Source organism: Equus quagga, chromosome 5, assembly GCF_021613505.1.
Source record: "Equus quagga isolate Etosha38 chromosome 5, UCLA_HA_Equagga_1.0, whole genome shotgun sequence".
NCBI lineage: Eukaryota > Metazoa > Chordata > Mammalia > Perissodactyla > Equidae > Equus > Equus quagga.
The window spans coordinates 77,352,045-77,368,030 of record NC_060271.1 but is presented as its reverse complement, the minus strand read 5'-3'; the positions used below and the strand labels follow the sequence as shown (position 1 = coordinate 77,368,030).

Below are 15,986 nucleotides of genomic sequence, written 5' to 3'. Positions count from 1 at the left end.
ATTCGTGTGGACAGGATGTTGGGTGGCTCTCTCCTGTCTCCTTTTTTCTCTCACTTTTTATTGATTGCTCTGCCCGCTAAGGGTAAGCTCTGGATGCCCCAGTTCCCTAGTTGATGCTGGAGCCCTAGAAGAGAGGGATGGCGGACTCTCACCGTGAGGGCTGGGTCCTGCCTGGACTGTGTTCTCGCTCAGGATGGGGTGGGCTGCAGCGGGTGGGGGCATGGGGAGCCAGCAGGAGAAGAGCTGGTGTGGTGCTAGGAGGAGAAGGAGAAACACCTTCCTGTCCCAGGACCTACAGTGTCCCCTGTGTGGGGGAGGGCAGCTCTGTTCTCTGGCGCTGCTTCAGTTTCTGGAGGCGGGACGTCGTCTACCTTTGATTTGTAGACCCACAGTCGCCTTCCCAGCCTCATTCAGCAAATCGCCTGGGACTGCCTGTGTGCGAGGTGCTGGCTGAGCCTGAGGCGCAGGTAAAGGGGAGGCAGCGTTTACTCTGTCCTTAATGAGCTCACAGTCTGGGGAGGGAGACAAGCGCGGAAACAAATAATTACAGTACAGTCTGGTTGGGCTGTAAGGGAGCGATGCCTTGAGGGCAGAGACCAGCCTTAGTCACTTTTGGGCCCACAGAGCCCAGCGGGGAAGGGAAGGAACACATTTTGAGAGTTTCAGTGTAGTGATATGTGAAGGATGACAGGGGTGGGGGGGCTGGGGGCGGGAAGGGTGGGGGATGGGCATGACCACCTTCCAAGAGGAGGGAGGCATCTCCCCTGAGCCTGAGGTGTGAAGAGATGCCACTCTACTGCTGGTGGCTAGTGGCAGGGGTGTAGAGGGACGCAGACAGACCACAGGGCGCCACCGGAGGGTGTTCCCAGATCCTTGAGGTGAAATATAAGATGCTTTTGTACTAATTCTTCTTGGAAGTCTTCCCCGGGGCTGCCCCCAGGTTTCTAAACCACTCAGCATTCCTGTCCCGCCTTCTCAACGACCTCTTCAGGTCCCGTGTTATTTGCTTGGGTCCTGGAACATTTGATGGTTCAAGGCTGTTGAATTTGGGGTGGGGAGACCCTGATGAGGTTCACAGACTGTCAGACCTTCTCACAAGCATCTCCGATGGTGTGCAGCTGTGGGCAGAGCCACATTGCTACCTGTCAGCCTGGGCGGCCAGGTGCCTCCTGTTTGTTGGTATGGAAGCATGCAGGAGGAGTTGCTGGCTGGCTCTCTTCCCTCGGACATTGCCGACTGCCAGGGTTCAGTCTGGTTCTGCTGCATCTCCAAGGAGGAGCGTCTTTTCTTTTTCTATTGCTGCTGCTGCTGCTACTGCTGCCACTGCTCCCCCCACCCTCCTCCTCTTCCTCGTCCCTGCGATTGCTGTTGACACAGACTTCCGCTGCCAAAGCTAATTGTGAGGCCTGATCAGTGAATGAAGGCAAAGGCAGTTCCCATGACAACCGCAAAGAGTTTCAAATATAGAGGATGATGTGTGTGATGGGCTGCAATTACTTGGGTGGAAATTGATGCGTGGACACCGGGGACTTCAAACATAGACTCTGAAGGTGGAGGGGGTGTTGGGTTTCTTGGCAGGATCCTTTGTGCGATGGAGAGGGAAGGGAAGGAGGTCACAGACTTCCCCCACAGTCAATTCCAAGTTCCTTTAATGTGTGGAATGTTGGGCAAAACCCCGTAGGGGCTCTGGAAGGGCCATGATTCCAGCCATTCTGGTTGGAGAGGCAGAACACCCAGAGAGACAAATAGCAGTACCAAGTGTCAAATGAGAAACATTAGAAGTGCTGTCGGCTGGCAGAGGACTGTGGTAACCCGAGAAGGCTTCCTGGAGGAAGTGGGGCTTGAACTGAGCTTTGAAGGAAAGCTTTGTGGGGAGTGACCTCATTCAGGACACAGCCATGGCCAGGGAGGAGGGAAATCCCGTCTACACCTTGCCAGCTCTAGAAGAGGTGGGTTGATATGAAATCATAGAGTTACACAGAGCAGCCCTGACAGTATTACCAAGAGTGAGAGGGTGGCGAGAGCCCAGCCTAGTCATTTTCTAGTTGTGTGGCCTTGGGCAAGGTGCGTTGCCACGCTCTGTCCCCATTTCTCCATCTATAAAATGGGCAAGAATAATTCCTGTCTCATTGGTTTGTTTTGAGGGTTAAATAAGATACGGTACCTCATGCTCCCACTATGGGGCCCGACATGAGGTTGGGGCTTGGTTGATGCTTTTGCAAATCTTCTCAGATCTATGTCTGCATGTGTCCCCATTCCCTAGTCTTTGTCAATCTGTGTGGGTTCTGGCCTGTGGGTATCCGTGCTCCTGAGGTTCTCGGTCTTGGGGTATTTTGTGTCTTCTGAGAATGAGTGAATCCATTCACTTCTCCCAGTGGGAAGGGCTGTGGCCCCATTTCTCCTGCTGGAAGTGCAGTGAGACTGGGGGTCATAATGGAAGGTGGGGAGGGACCCTTGGCCTCCATGCGAGAGACCCTCAGCCCCCGGGCAAAGGGGTCCCAAGTACCTCTGGGTCAGTCACTGTGAAGCCCCAGATGTAGAAAGAGGGGCAGATAGAGATGGGAGAGGGTCAGGTGTAGGGTGTGGAGAGTGTCTCTGTTGGAGGCAGAGCGGCCCCAGCATGTGCCTTTGTGACTCCTTGGAGCTCTGGCATTCCAGGTGCCTCAGAAAAGGGCAGAAGCCCAGGGCAGGACAGAGATGGGAGGAGGTAGACTGTCTCGGGGACCATGGGCTCCTCTAGGGTATCCGCAGGCTGCTGGGGGGTGCACTGGGACCTGTGGTTGGGGTAGGACTGAGTTAGCACTGGGGGTGGGTCAAGCAGAGGATCAGGGTGGCTCCTGGAGGCTGGTAAGGAAGACGTGTGCTGGCTGAACAAGGCTGGGACTCAGCTATCGTTTGGTTGTGGCAGGTCCTGCCACCCAGGGGAACAGGTGTCCCCCCCGATCCTTGGGGACCTCAGAGAGAAGGCAGACCAGGAGAGTGGCCTCTGTGTCTCAGCGCCCAACCCCCTGCCTCTCCACTCTCCTTGTGTAGAAACTCAGCTCAGCACATTCCAGCTCTGCGCAGAGCCTAGTAAAGTGGGGAAGACAGGGCCCCCGCCCACGTGGGGAAGACGGCCGTGTAAATAAATAACCGCGCTTGGTTGTGACTGGTGCTCCAGGAGGGGCCGCGCACTGCTCTGTGAGGCCCCGGGAGGAGTGAGTGATGCTCACGGGGGCTGGATGAGCTGGGAAAGCAGCAGACGGAGGTAACTCTAGGATTGAGCCTTGCACCAGGCAGGGCAGGGGAAGGGAACCCAGGCAGGGAGCAGTGTCTGGAAGGCTCTGAAGTCTCCAAGCAAAGTGGTTGGGTTCAAGTGACCCCACCCCTCTTTGCATTTCCCTGGGGTTGGCAGAGAGTGGGGGTTAGAGAACTGGAACTGCCCACCACTCATCACCTGTGTGTTGACAGGCAAGTAACTCAACATCTCTAAGTCTGTTTCCCCATAAGAGGGGAGGTTTTGGTGGAGTAAATCGAATGAGATGCTCCTGCAGCATGGTTGGCACAGGGCCTGGTAGGTAGCAGGGGCTTGATAAATTGTGGCAGCCGCAGCAGCAACAGTATTAATTGCTACTGTTCAAGCAGTGTTGGTCGCTCTTATTCAGCAGCAGACTGTGTGTGGAGTGGGGAGGTGGGGCAGGAGTTTTAGGGACCAGGATAAAGGAGGAACTCCACTTGGCCTGGCCAGGGTAAGATCTAAGAGGTGCAGGAGCCCAGTTTCCCATCTTGAGCCATAGCTCAGGACATGCTCCTTGCCTTGCCTTGTCACCTGCCCTGGGGAGGAGCCCAGGGGGCTGCCCTTTGTCCCCAGAGGCGAGGCAGGTGTGGGCTCCAGTGCCTCCTGTGGTCTCTTCATCAGAGACCAGCTTTACTGTCTCTCCTAGGGCAGCTCGTCTCATTCTGAGTACCCCCTTGGGGCCCCAGGGAGTGGGCAGCAGTGGGGCATCTGTAGTGGAGCAGGTAGCAGAGCACATCACTGAAACAGGGGCTCTCGCACACCTAATTAGTCCTACAAGTCACTTCTCTTTGGCCTCAGCTGCTGCTTCTGCGAGATGAGAAGTAGCACACAGTGAGCTCTCCCAGAAATTGAGTGACAGTAGCCAGCAGCACCTACAGCGTGGCAGGCACGGTGCTGCATTTCTTCACAGAATCCTCACAACTGTGTATGAGGTAGCCGCTATTTGTAGTTCCATTTTACAGATGAGCAAACTGAAGCTAAGAGAGGTAAAGTACCACCGCCACGGTCCTGCTGCTAGGCAGTGGGTGGAGCCAGGGATGGAACTAGATCTGTGAGCCCCAGAGTCTATGGAAGTCCCCTTCCTGGGAAGTGGAAGCTATGGAGTTCAGCTTCAGGGAGGGGATGAGGTAGAGCAGGATGTGCCCAGGAATTAAATCCAGGAGTGGATTGCGGGGCCTTCCTCTCCCCATTCTGTTCTTTCTCCTCCTGCCCATCCTTCAAGCTCCTGGGTGTTGTACCTTCAAAGGCTCAGAGTCTGGGAACTGGAGGCCAGGGCTCTTGGAGTCTGGGGCATCTCCCCTCCTCAGCCTTTCCTTGGCGAAAGGGACCCCTAAGGTCTGGGGAGCCCTTAGGGCCTGGGGGGTTGCCTCCTGTGGCCTTTCTAGGAGAGGAGAAAACATGGAGGCGGGGGTGGGGGTGGGGGCGAGCGCTGTCTGCATGGCGTGGATATGTTCAGGCAGAGGCGTGAGTGATCCTAGGGTGAGGTGTGGGTGTTCTGTGTGTATGGCAGGGCAAGGCCAACTCGGTGAGGCTGTGAGCCACAGGCAGTGTGGGCTTCAAGAAGTCTCTCTTCTGAGAAGAGCGCTGGAGGGAGGGAGGAGTAGGACTGCATAATGGTTAAGAGTCTCATCTTTAGAGCCAGACAGACCTGGCTTGGAGTCCCAGCTCTGCTGTGTTTTAGCTGTGTCACCTTGGGTAAGTTACTTCACTTGGCTTGCCTGTTTCCTTGAATCTGCAAAATGGGATAAAGGTTCATCCAGCCAACGTTTTCCTTTTTTTTCTTCGAGGATTGCAGGGGCCGTTGCTCTTCATGCTGTTATCACAGCGCCCGGCACTGTCCTAGCTGCCGCTCAGATGTGGCAGTTTGCTGGTATCCTGGGGTTAGAGAGTGGCCGGAGGGGAAGTCCCACCAGTGTCTGCTCGCCCTCAGGCGCTGTCTGTCATCTTTGACCTGGAGATGCGGAGGATGCCTCTGGGTATTACCTTCGGGGTCCCCTACGCGGGAGGAGGCGGGGGTGCCCCGGGTTCCCCGGCCTGCCAGGGAGCGTCGGCGGGCCTGGGCAGCAGCCAGCGCGGCTCCACGGCACCCTTGGCGGCGTCCCCGCCTCCTGGCTGGGCAGGTCCAGCCCCGGCGGCCCTGCCCCCGCCCGGCCAGCCACGGGGATTGGCTGGCTAGCGCGCCGCCCCCTCCACACCAGCCTCGCCGGCGGCGGGGAGGGGAGCCAAGCCGGCAGCTGGCCGCCGCCTCCTCTGCAGTGCCTCCCTCCGTGCGCTCCGGCGGGGATAATGGGAGGCCCGCCGGCCGATGCACCAGAGGAGGCCGGCCGAGGTAGAGCGGGCAGGGCGGGGAGGGACGAGGCCAGACCGGACGCAGGAGGAGGGGCAGTGTCCTCCTGGATCTGGGGAGGGTGGAAAAAGGAGAAATGAAAACAAAAACACACTGGAAGGCCAATGAGCCCATCCACCGCGCTTCTGGGCGGCAGCTGGAGGCAGGAAGATGGTCCCTGCTCTCCTTTCTTTCCAAGGCCCCCTCCCTCCCATTCTCCCTCTTCCCCTGCAGCGGGGTTGGGGGTGCAGCAGCAGGACTTTGCTTCTTTCCTGGTGTCAACCTGGCTCATCAGTCTCTCCGGCTTCTTTTGCAGGTGGAAATAAAGGCTGGTGAAGGAGCCGGGCCGTGGGGACAAGGGGCCGCTGTCAAGGTACCTTGTGTGTGTGTGCGCGTGCGTGTGTGTGTGTGTGTGTGCGCGCGCGCGGCGCGCGCGTGTGGCGGGGGTGAAGTGTTTGACTGGATTGGATAAAAATAAAGGGTCTCCTCGGGTGATCCCTTAATCTCCCACTGTGTGTGTAGCAGCAGCTGAGGGGGAGGGGCGGCGGGGGTGTGGGCGGCCAATGAATTCTCAGGCCTGTGTGGGTTTTGTTTGGATTCTTTTTGCTTTCTCAGCTGGACGGTTTGGGTGCAGTTGGGATTGGGTTTGTTGAACTGTTTTTTTTTTTTTTAAGACATGCATCCCACTCCCCACCCTTGCCTCTGGAAATCTCCCGAGAATGTCCCTGGCACTGTTGGTTTGCGTCCAATCTGCAGAAATCCCGGGGGGAGGGGGGTGTAAGAGGGAGGGGGAATTGCTCCTGAGTCTGAAGCTGATAGGGTGTCATTAGTCATGCTGCTGTCACCATGGAGATGGCTGGAGAGGAGAGGAGGTGGTGGGGGTGAGGATATTTTGGGTAGGGTGGGGGCTGATGCAACATCATGACTGGGAATCCGGCGGGCGGGCGGGCGGCTGCTGCTGTTACTCTGTGCCGCTTGGTGCCTGGGGGACTGAGAAGGGAATGTTACCAGGTGCGTGGGAAGTGGAGAAGGGGGCACTGAGGTTCTTCATGTGCTTGTCTGAGGGCCAGGGCTAGGGTATTTGGAGCAGGGCAGGGCAGAGTCCGGTGGGGTATCAGCCATTACAGGGAAACACAGATGTTCCTCCCGGGTTGGCAGGGACCAGGATCAGTAGGTTTCCTTGGGCTTTGCCCCTGTTTTCAGGGCTGGGGACCCGCCGTGAGTTTGGGATTACTCAGCAGTATCCTCTGCTGGCCCAGGGTGGAGAAAACAGAGCAGGAGGCAGCTCCATGTGGCAGCCTCTCAAGTTAAGAGCAGAGAGGCTGGGGACTGAGTGTGGGGAAAGGTGGGTAGGGGCAGGACAAAGTGGGACTTCTCCTAGGAGAGAGGGAGCCCCTGCCTCAGCCCCAACGTCCCCTTCGGCCCCTGGAGCCTGTGGGGAGCTGGGGGAATCTGGTTGCTTAGCAAGCAGGTGGGCGAGCTGCTCGTGTCCCCAGACGCTCTTAGACTTTCCTCCCTGGAAATCCTCCTCCCGATTCCTGGGAAACCTGTGGGAAGCTCCGTGGAGCTGCTGGATGTGGCACCCTGCCTCCTCACTGCCTGGGCGGGGACAGTAGCAGGGAGGGACTCTGCTTCCCCACGTGGGATGGGGGCTCCTGGGTGAGGTGCATCAGGAGCCGGGGTGGTTCCCTGGCCTCCTCCCAAAGAACTTGAGGCAAGGAAGTGCTTGGAGGAGGGCAAGAATTTTGCTTCTGGAGCAGCTGCTAGGGGAAGGAGAAGAACCAGGTGGTGTTGGCTCTCCTGGAGAGCTGGGTGTGCCTTGGTGAGGCTGGGAGGAGTGGGCGATCACCTGGGACAAGACCGTGGGAGGCTCCTGAGGCAAGCAGGGGGTGGCTGATACTGGTGATGCTGTGGGTGGGGAGGAGAGAGCTATGAGCTCACTCCACGCTCTTCTCCGGAGCTGAACCCCCAGGTTCCACCTCCGCTTCCTCCCCTGGCCTCCCACTGCTGCACCAGCACCGTGTGTGCTCTTGAGGGCTGTGGGCACGGAGATCATGGAGTGCACCTGTTCTGCCCCCCACCCTGGGGAAAGCAGGACAGGCGAATGAGGACAGATGGGCTCAGGGAGGGGGCAGTCCCTCCCTCGTCTGTGTCTCCGGCCTTGTGGGCCAGAGCTTCCCCCTCTGCTGGGAGGAAGGACTGCTGGCAGTTTTGTTTACTCCCAAAAGCACCCCTCCTGCCTGGCAATGGCTTCTCTTCAGCTCTTTCCAAGTGTGTTCTTCGTTTCTCCCTGCCTGCGTTCTGCGGGTCCTGCAGTCCTGCTCGATGCTCCCAGCCTAACGCCTTGACCCTTAGTGTGGTGGGCATGCGGCAGGGCACTTGAAAAACCAGAGGAAGCCCTTCAAACAAGTCTTCCTCCTTCCCCTTTCTCAGAGTGGGGCCTGAGCTGGCTGCATTTTTAAAACTCTGAGTTCGTGTCGTGCTTGTTCTCATCATTTGTTGGAGAATCGTAGCTTCCTCTTGGCCCTGCTTGGGCACGGCCAGCAAGCACTCAGATCTGAGCCCCCTGTTCCTGGTGCCACCTTCCCCCCACAGAGTTTTCTTAGGTGGCCAGTTTGGTGCGATGTCCCCTATGCCCTGGATGAGGCAGTTTTGCCAGCTCCTCTTCCGGCATCAGGTCGTGGTGTAGGAAGAACTGTCCAGTGTGTGAGCTCATTCTGAGTTCAGGCCAAGACTGTGGGACACAGAACAAGGGGGTCCCACATTCTGTGTTCCCATGGGACGGGTGCAGGATAGGTTACCCCCGCGGGCGAATGGTATCTGGCAGCCAGTGAGAATATGCTCATCTACTGTGTGCTGAGTCCTCTGTGGTTGCGAGAAGATCCGTGATGCCAGGTGTGCCTAGTGCCTAGCACAGGCACAGAGTTGAGCTCGATAAACGCAAGTTGACGTTTTACTGTCTAGCATGTTATGTGTCTACCCATGATATGCCAAGGAACATGCCATAGCACACACTGTTGCCACCTCCTCCTTCTTGGCAGCCTGGACAGGAGTGAGTGCCCATTGCCAAGAGTACCAGGCTGCCCTGCTTTTGGGCTCCCACACTTCTCCCACGCTCTGCCCCATGGGAACCCTCCAGTGGCTGAGGATGTCTGGGAACTATTTTGGGACCATGCCCAGGATCTCTGCCTTCTGTCTCTCCTTTTGACCACTGCAGAATGGCCCTTTGTCAAGGATCTGTGATTCTCGACTTTCCACACACCGTGGGTCACTCCTACTAGTTCTTTCTTGCCTGCTCTTCCCACTCTTCAACTCTTTGTGAGGGTCCAGCAGGAACTCTTTCCTTCTGAGGTACGCTTACAAGCAGTAGTGAACTTGGGGAGATATGGAAGCAGGTGAGCGTGTCAGGCTAGAGTGGGAAGGGAACCAACCAAGAGGATCCCAGAGCTGGGTTTGAGGATGGAAAGAGAGAGGGCTTCCCTCATGCATAATGAGAACTGGAGTTAGCGTCCCAGAGCTCAGCTCAACCTCCTTGGTCACCTGAACCGTTTTTGAATGACATGGTAAAGGGAGAGGACTTTGCAAGGTAGACAGATGAGCTGAAGGGAGAGCCTTCCTGCAACCGTGGTGCAGGGCCCTGAGCTGCCCATGGGGATTCCTGATGGCTCCTGCAGCCCTCTGGCTGGGCTGGCTGAGGAGGGGCCTGGGCACTGGGCTCCCTCCAGCTGCAGATGGATGTTTCTCTAGAAATGGTCTTTGTGGTCTTGCCAAGTCCCCTCCCATATGCCTGAGGCTGTAGCAAATGGTTGGGCTGGCTGGGGGTGGGGGCAGGGAGTATGGGGAGGGGCTTTGGTTTGGCTCAGCTTTTGGGTCTTCCAGTCCTCTCAAGCCTTGTCTTTCCCACCCTGACCTCTTGGGCTTTTGGCCTCATTTCCTCACACACTCTGGCATCTGGCAGTCAGCTGAGGGCTCCCCCTTGTTACCAGCAGGTCTGCAGCCTCTGAGGAGGAGATGGCTTCCTTGTGGATTAGTTTAGGAAGCCTTTGGGCCAATAGGGGACAGGGATGGCTTAGACGATTAGCATCTATAGGTGATCATGCTCTCTAGGACTGTGACGCCACCCGCATTCACTTTATCTCCCTTTTTCCCTCTCTTGGTTGTTCAGCATTTACATTTTTCCAGGTACAGTACTAGGTCCTGAAAAAATAAGAGAGATCATTATTATTTCATCTTCACAATACCACTGGAAGGAAGAGATAAAGACTACCTAAAACCATAAGTCTAGGTGGGAAACCCAATATTGGCAGTTCTTGTTTTTATACCGTGAGCACTTTTGATCTTTGTGTTTAGGGCTGTGAACTTGCACGTGGCAGACCAAACTCTTCACCACTAGATGTTTGCTTTCATCACTGGCTCAGTGGACCTCAAGGGACTTTAAAGGAAGAATCAAGATGCCAACCTCTTTTTTCAATAAGTCAGCATTTCTGGGATCTGGCAATTACCGATTAGAGTAGGAGGATCAGAAATGGACCAGTGGGGAAGAGAGCTTAGCTTTGAAAGGAAGGTGTTGGCTGTGGCTGTGTTGAGTTTGAGATTCAAGTAAAGCTGGATGGAAATACTGTGCCTGGGCAGTTTACCTTGAACCTGAATTTGTCTTCTCATTCGGAGTGTGTGGGTCCCGCAGCCCTTACTGCTTCAAGGGGCTCCCACGAGACCACTGGCTGAGACGACGAGGGTGAGAAGTGCAGTTGGCCAGTTTCTTTTCCTGTCTCTTCCCAGCTCTTGAGTTCTGTCATTAGCCATGGGGCAGTCCCTTAATGTCCCTGGACTTCAGTTTCCTCTGTAAAATGAAAAGATAGCCTTCCAAAGTAAGTTTTGAGAAAAACTTACTTTGGGCCAGTTTTCTTTTTTTCTTAATTTCCAAAACATTGCAGACAGAAGCAGGTCCTGCTTTGTACAGCTAGTTTGCGGCTCACACACACACACGGGAGTTCAGCACCATCCAGTTCAGCAGCAATGGTCTGTGAGCCATCGGACGAGGCGAGTCTACAGAATGCGTTCTTGGATGTCACGGCAGGTTCAAATCGCTGTGACAGCCTCCAACGGCTTACTCTTGGTTTCTGTGTTTACGTTACGGTGGACTGGTCATAAGCAGTTACGAGCCATTTCCTGAACAGCATTACTTTTAAACTTTCCTTCTGGGAGAGCAGAGGGTCTCTGTTTTGAGGACATGACTTCCCCTCTCTTCTGTACTCTCCATCTTGTGGACAGAGCCACCAGTTGGAAGAGTAGAGATCTTGCTATCCCGGAGATTCTTTTGGACTACCTCGAAAGATTTACTTGCATCTCAGCTTCTGTAGATAAGGATGCGTCCTGCCTGCCCTTTCATCTCTGGTGGTGGAGTGTCAGAACCTTCAGAGCCCCCTGAAGGCACAGGACTCTGTGTGTGTGTGTGTGTGTGTGTGTGTGTGTGTGTGTGTTTGCGCGCGTGTGCGAGTAAACTACATGGCTCAGAGGAAGAGAACAGCTAAAGGAGAGGCCAGGTGTCTTGTAGATGCCAGGGTGGACTTGGGCCCTGCAAGAAACTAAAGCTCCATTGCCTCAGGCAGGGCACCCTGAATTTTGAGCTTTTTCCATTCAGGGGCTGTTAATAATCTAGAGGTAAAACTCTTTTCCTCTGAGGATTGATCACAAACTGCCCTGATTTCTGTAAGGACAGACCTCTCAATATCGATTGCATGAGTTTGAGCATCTCCTTCCTACTTCGTGCTCCTCCCCTGCCACACATTGTAAATTTTTTTTTTATGCTGAGGATCTTTGGCTTTTTCATTTAAGATGCTAAAGATTAGACAAAATATAAAAATACTAATTTCCTTCTACCCTGGCTGCCTCTTCCTAGAGGAGACTGGGGAGGGGCTAAGGAGTAGGTAACAGAGCCACAAAAATTTTCCTTAACAGGCACACATCCCAAGGACAGTAAGATTAGGGTCTGAGCAAATCCTGGTTCCCTCTGTGGCCTGGAACTCTTGTGCCCTCGGTGCTTGAGTAATTGGATTTCTCAACCCCACCTCCAAGCATTTTTCACGTGTAATCCTAACCTCATGGGCTTTGCGAAGGAAACAAAGACATTGAAAGGGTTTGCGACTTGTCCCTGACAGTGAGCTCCTAAGCGCCCTGCCCCATTGACTGAGTTTTCTTGCTTTGCCTCCTCCGCAGCATGCACACCCCACCCCGCCACCCCCTCCCCAGGAGTCTGCTCTTTCAGCTTGTGGGCCTTGGTTCCCAGCCCCGCTAAACTGACAAGCATTTACAGAGGAGCTGTTTCCTACCAGTTCACCTTCCTGTACCTTAGGAAGTTTCCTTCTCTGATTCTTGCTGGCCACTCTGCAGAAGGAGGAAGAACTGGGAGGCTAGTAACTCCAGGCAGAGGCAGAGACCCTGGAAGGGGTTCAGGCTGAGAGCCTGGTCTGCATCCCCAGACAGACTCCCTCTGCTGCACCTTCTCCCTTGAGTGGGACCCCTGGGCCAAAAGGCTTTTGTCTGCTGGCTTGACCAAGTTCAGGCTGGGTGTAGAGGGTGCCTGTGCCTTCACCAGGTTCTCTGGACCCAGAAACGGGGGACGGTGTCTTCCCAATCGGGATCGTTGTTGCTCTACACCTGAGCTCTGGCGGGGGGGGATACAGAAATGGATTTTCAGTGGAGTGCTGGAGACTGTGCCTGACAGAAGCCCATGCTGTTTTCCCTGTCACTACAGATCCCCTTTTCTTCTCCCGCTGTGCTCTCCATCCTAGGACGCTCTTCATGGCCTCAGCCCGTCCCCACTCTGGCTCCTCATGCTTCGAGCTCAGCCCCAAGTTCTAGACTGAGCAGAGAGGGCCTCTGAGTGCACTGCTTTGCGGGGCATAGGCCAAGGACTCCTTGTGTCAGAATTATCTAGGAGCTTGTAAAATGCTGCAGGGCTGCTCGGCCAAGATAGCCGTCTGCTGGGGTCAGACCCATGGGTTCCTGTTGCACAGTTAGGTAGAGTGGAGACAGGATGAGGGTGGCATGGGGGCCCCAGAGATTACTGTTGGAAGCTCTGGGCAGGTGGGCCATGTGGCATCCCCTTGCTCAGTGACCCTACCACTTGTCTCTGAACCAGGTCCTACCTGATGATTGCGCTGTATGCTGACCTCTGCCCTGTGGCCTTTCTTCCCACTATTATTTCTCCTTGGTTTCCTGTTTTCCAGCTGTGGGTTCCCAGTGGTGTCATTTGGACCCTGGGTAGTAGTTAGGGCTTAGCTCTGGGGTTGTGTGGTTGGAGTGGTGTATGTCTTGGGGCTGTACTGGCAAGTGGTCCGGAGCAGTCTGAACACCTGGCCGAGAGCCAGAGCCCAGGGTTCTGTGTCCAACCCCCTCACTTTCCAGAAGCTGCCTCCTCCATGTGGGGGGCATTGCTCCCTACTGGGTCTTTGCCTGAGGTCTGGAGGAGGCGGGATGTGGAGGAGGACCTGGGTGTGTGCCAGGGCACTTCAGCCCTAAACACTCTCACCCCCACAGCCTCCACCAGGATGGGCCGGGGCCATGTTTCAACTTGCCTAGAGAGTTTCCAGTGGCAGTCACTCTGGTTCAACTAGTTTAGTGGTTCTCAGTCCCACTGCGTATTAAAATCATCTGGGGAGCTTTTAAAAAAGGAAATATCAGTGCCTGGGCCCCAGCCCCAGAGACTCTGATGTAATTGGTCTGGAGTGGAGCCCGGGCCCCAGCGTTTTTCACAGCTCCCCAGGTGATTCAAATGTGCACTTGGGGCTGAGAGCCACTGCCCTCATCCACTGTGGCCTTCCCTGTGTCTCCAGACCCCTGGCTTGCCCCAGAATTTTTTTTCATCCATTGATAATTTTAGTGATAATCAATATAGAGTCTGGAAAAATCAAGACAATGAGACACATCAGACAAAATACTGGATTGAATGTTTTGGTCCATGAAACTTATCTATGAGTTCATATTTATTAAAACCAGAATTTAAGAGGGAGACTCTGTAGCAGATGATGGAAACTGAGTGTATTCCTCTCAGTTTTAAATTTTTTAAAAACTTTTTATTGAAGTATAGCATACACACAAAAAAGCATGTACTGCCTACAGCTTGGTGAGTTCTCACAAAGTAAGCGCACCTGTGTAACCAGCATCTGGTTTGGAAAGTGAGTACCCTCACCCCATTCCCAGTCCAGAATTTCTATGGCATTTGGGCAAAGTCAGGTCAGGCTATGCATAGTAAAGCAGCATGTGCTGGCTCTGGGCCTGGAGGGCCTCAGCTTGTCCTCCAGCAGCAACGCCGCTGCACGCCTCTGTGGGTACTTGAAATGGAGTTGGTGCACGGTGATGGGTTGCAGGGCCGAGGAGTCTCTCAACCCCCTCCCCGGTCTTCCTTTCTTCTCTGTCACCCTTAGTGCCTTTTCCACCTTGGCCTTTAGGCTTGCCGGTCCTCAATCTTGGCTAAATCCAAAACCTCTATATCATTTCTTAGCTTTTTATTCTCTTTTTTGATTATACAGATAATGCGTGTTCTTGGGAAAAATTACAAAGTGGAAATAGAGTGGGAAGAATTTGCCCATAATTTCACAACCCACTTAAGCAGTGTCAGCTGGAGTATCTTTCCAGACTTGATTCTATCTGTACTATATACTTGTTTTGTGTTGTTCGTAAAAATGGAGTAAGGCCGCGTTACAGTCCACTTTACTCTGTGTAATGACTGGCTGTGTTGCTGTTTATGGAGCGCTTACCGTGTGTGGGGCACATGGGGTAAAGTTTTCATAGTTCTCTTCTTTAGTTCTTACGACAACTCGGAGGCAGGTGGTGTCTCCCCACCTTTCAGATAAGGTGACTGTGATTCAGGCTAGTAGTGGGACCAAGGGCTGACGTTTCATAAGGGAGTGGAGCTGGAATTGAGGCCAGGGCTGGCTGGCTTCCGAGCTGATCTCCTTGTCAGTAGACTACTGCCTCTCTCCTGGGACCGTCCTTCCAGGTTAAATTCATTTGGCAAATATTTAGTGAGCAGAGGACATTGTTCTCCTTAGTGATTTTTTTTTTCCTTTTCACTTTAATGTGCATGTCTCTAGTGTTTTACCCATAAGCGTGGCCCTGCTGATTGCTTGGGTCTTCTATATCATATTAAGGGCATGGTTTCCCATTTCATTTTATTAGGAAGTTTTTTTTCCTATTAGTAGTGGATTTTTCATTTTGTCACATCTGTTTAGCGTGGTTTGAATTTCTCCTTTGCCTGTTAATAAGATGAATTGTGTTAATACACTTCTTAATATTGAACCATCTTTGCATTCCTTAAATATACCATACTTGGTAATGGGGTATTTTTTTTAACCTGCTGTTTGATGTTATTTATTAACATGGGAGTTTTGCATCTATATTTGTGAATGAGATTGACCTATAATTATCCTCTTGTGTTTTCATTATCAGATATTGGTATTAGAGTAATAGTAACTTCATATAATGGATCATGAAACGTTTATTCTTATGCGCTGGAACTATTTAAATGATACAGTTTAAAGAATAATTTAATTCCTTAAGGATTTGAAAAAAAATCTGCTCTTGAAACCTTCTGAGCCTGGTACCTTTTTTGAGGGATGGTTCTTTTTTGCTTTCTGATTTATTTTTTCCCTGTAGCTATTGGTATGAAACATTTACTTTGTGCTTTCCACGAAAATGATCTGTTTTCAAATTTATTAGCATAATGTGTATACAGTTATTGCTTTTTAGTTCCCTCAGTATTTATGATTTTTTTCACTTTCTTAATTCCTATTGTCGTATTTAATTTTTTCACTTTTCCCTCCTCAGCTTTGCCAGAGTTTTATGTAATTTAAAAGTGCAGAGATTTGCCAGTTGTGCCTTCTGTTTTCGAAAGCATTAATTTCTGCTTAGTCTTTATTGTCTTTTCTTTAGGTTTATTTGGTATGTGCTTTTTCCAGATTCTCAGTTGGATCCCTAGGACACTCTATTTTTTCTATCTTTTTCTACTTTTCTTTTTCTTCTTTGATCACAAACACATTTAAAAATATGACTCTTTCTCTAAGTTCTACTGTGGCCTCATTCTCCAGGTTTTGATGTTTTGTGTCTTCTAGAGTTCTTTGGGATATGCTGATGGCGTACCCAGGGTCTGAATAACAAGTCCTGATTTAGCCCGACTCCCCCTCCTCCCTACAAGGGCCCCGCAGAGAATCCTTGTACCTGGGACAATGGCAAGGCCAGACTATGTAGCGCTTGATTACTCTTGGGAGCTTTGCCTCCAAACCCCTAGATAAGGACCTAGTAATAGCTTATCAGCTTAGCCCCCAGGACCTGTGGAAAACTTTTTTTTTAATCTATGCAAAATTGGGTTGAATTTATTGTCTA

The 15,986-nt window shown here is 52.9% G+C and overlaps 1 protein-coding gene across 6 annotated transcripts in view; it reads left to right on the top strand.

Moving 5' to 3' along the window:
- TET3 (tet methylcytosine dioxygenase 3) overlaps positions 1-15,986 on the top strand; it is a 101,822-nt gene that overhangs the window by 10,546 nt on the left and 75,290 nt on the right. For 3 of the 6 annotated variants that reach the window (XM_046663482.1, XM_046663480.1, XM_046663481.1), the window contains exon 3: positions 5,920-5,976. In XM_046663482.1, coding sequence (XP_046519438.1) covers positions 5,920-5,976 — 57 coding nt within the window. Of the gene's footprint in view, positions 1-5,131; positions 5,254-5,506; positions 5,607-5,919; positions 5,977-6,593; positions 6,615-15,986 lie in introns of those variants that run through there. The other 3 variants (XM_046663485.1, XM_046663484.1, XM_046663486.1) reach the window with 3 other exon arrangements.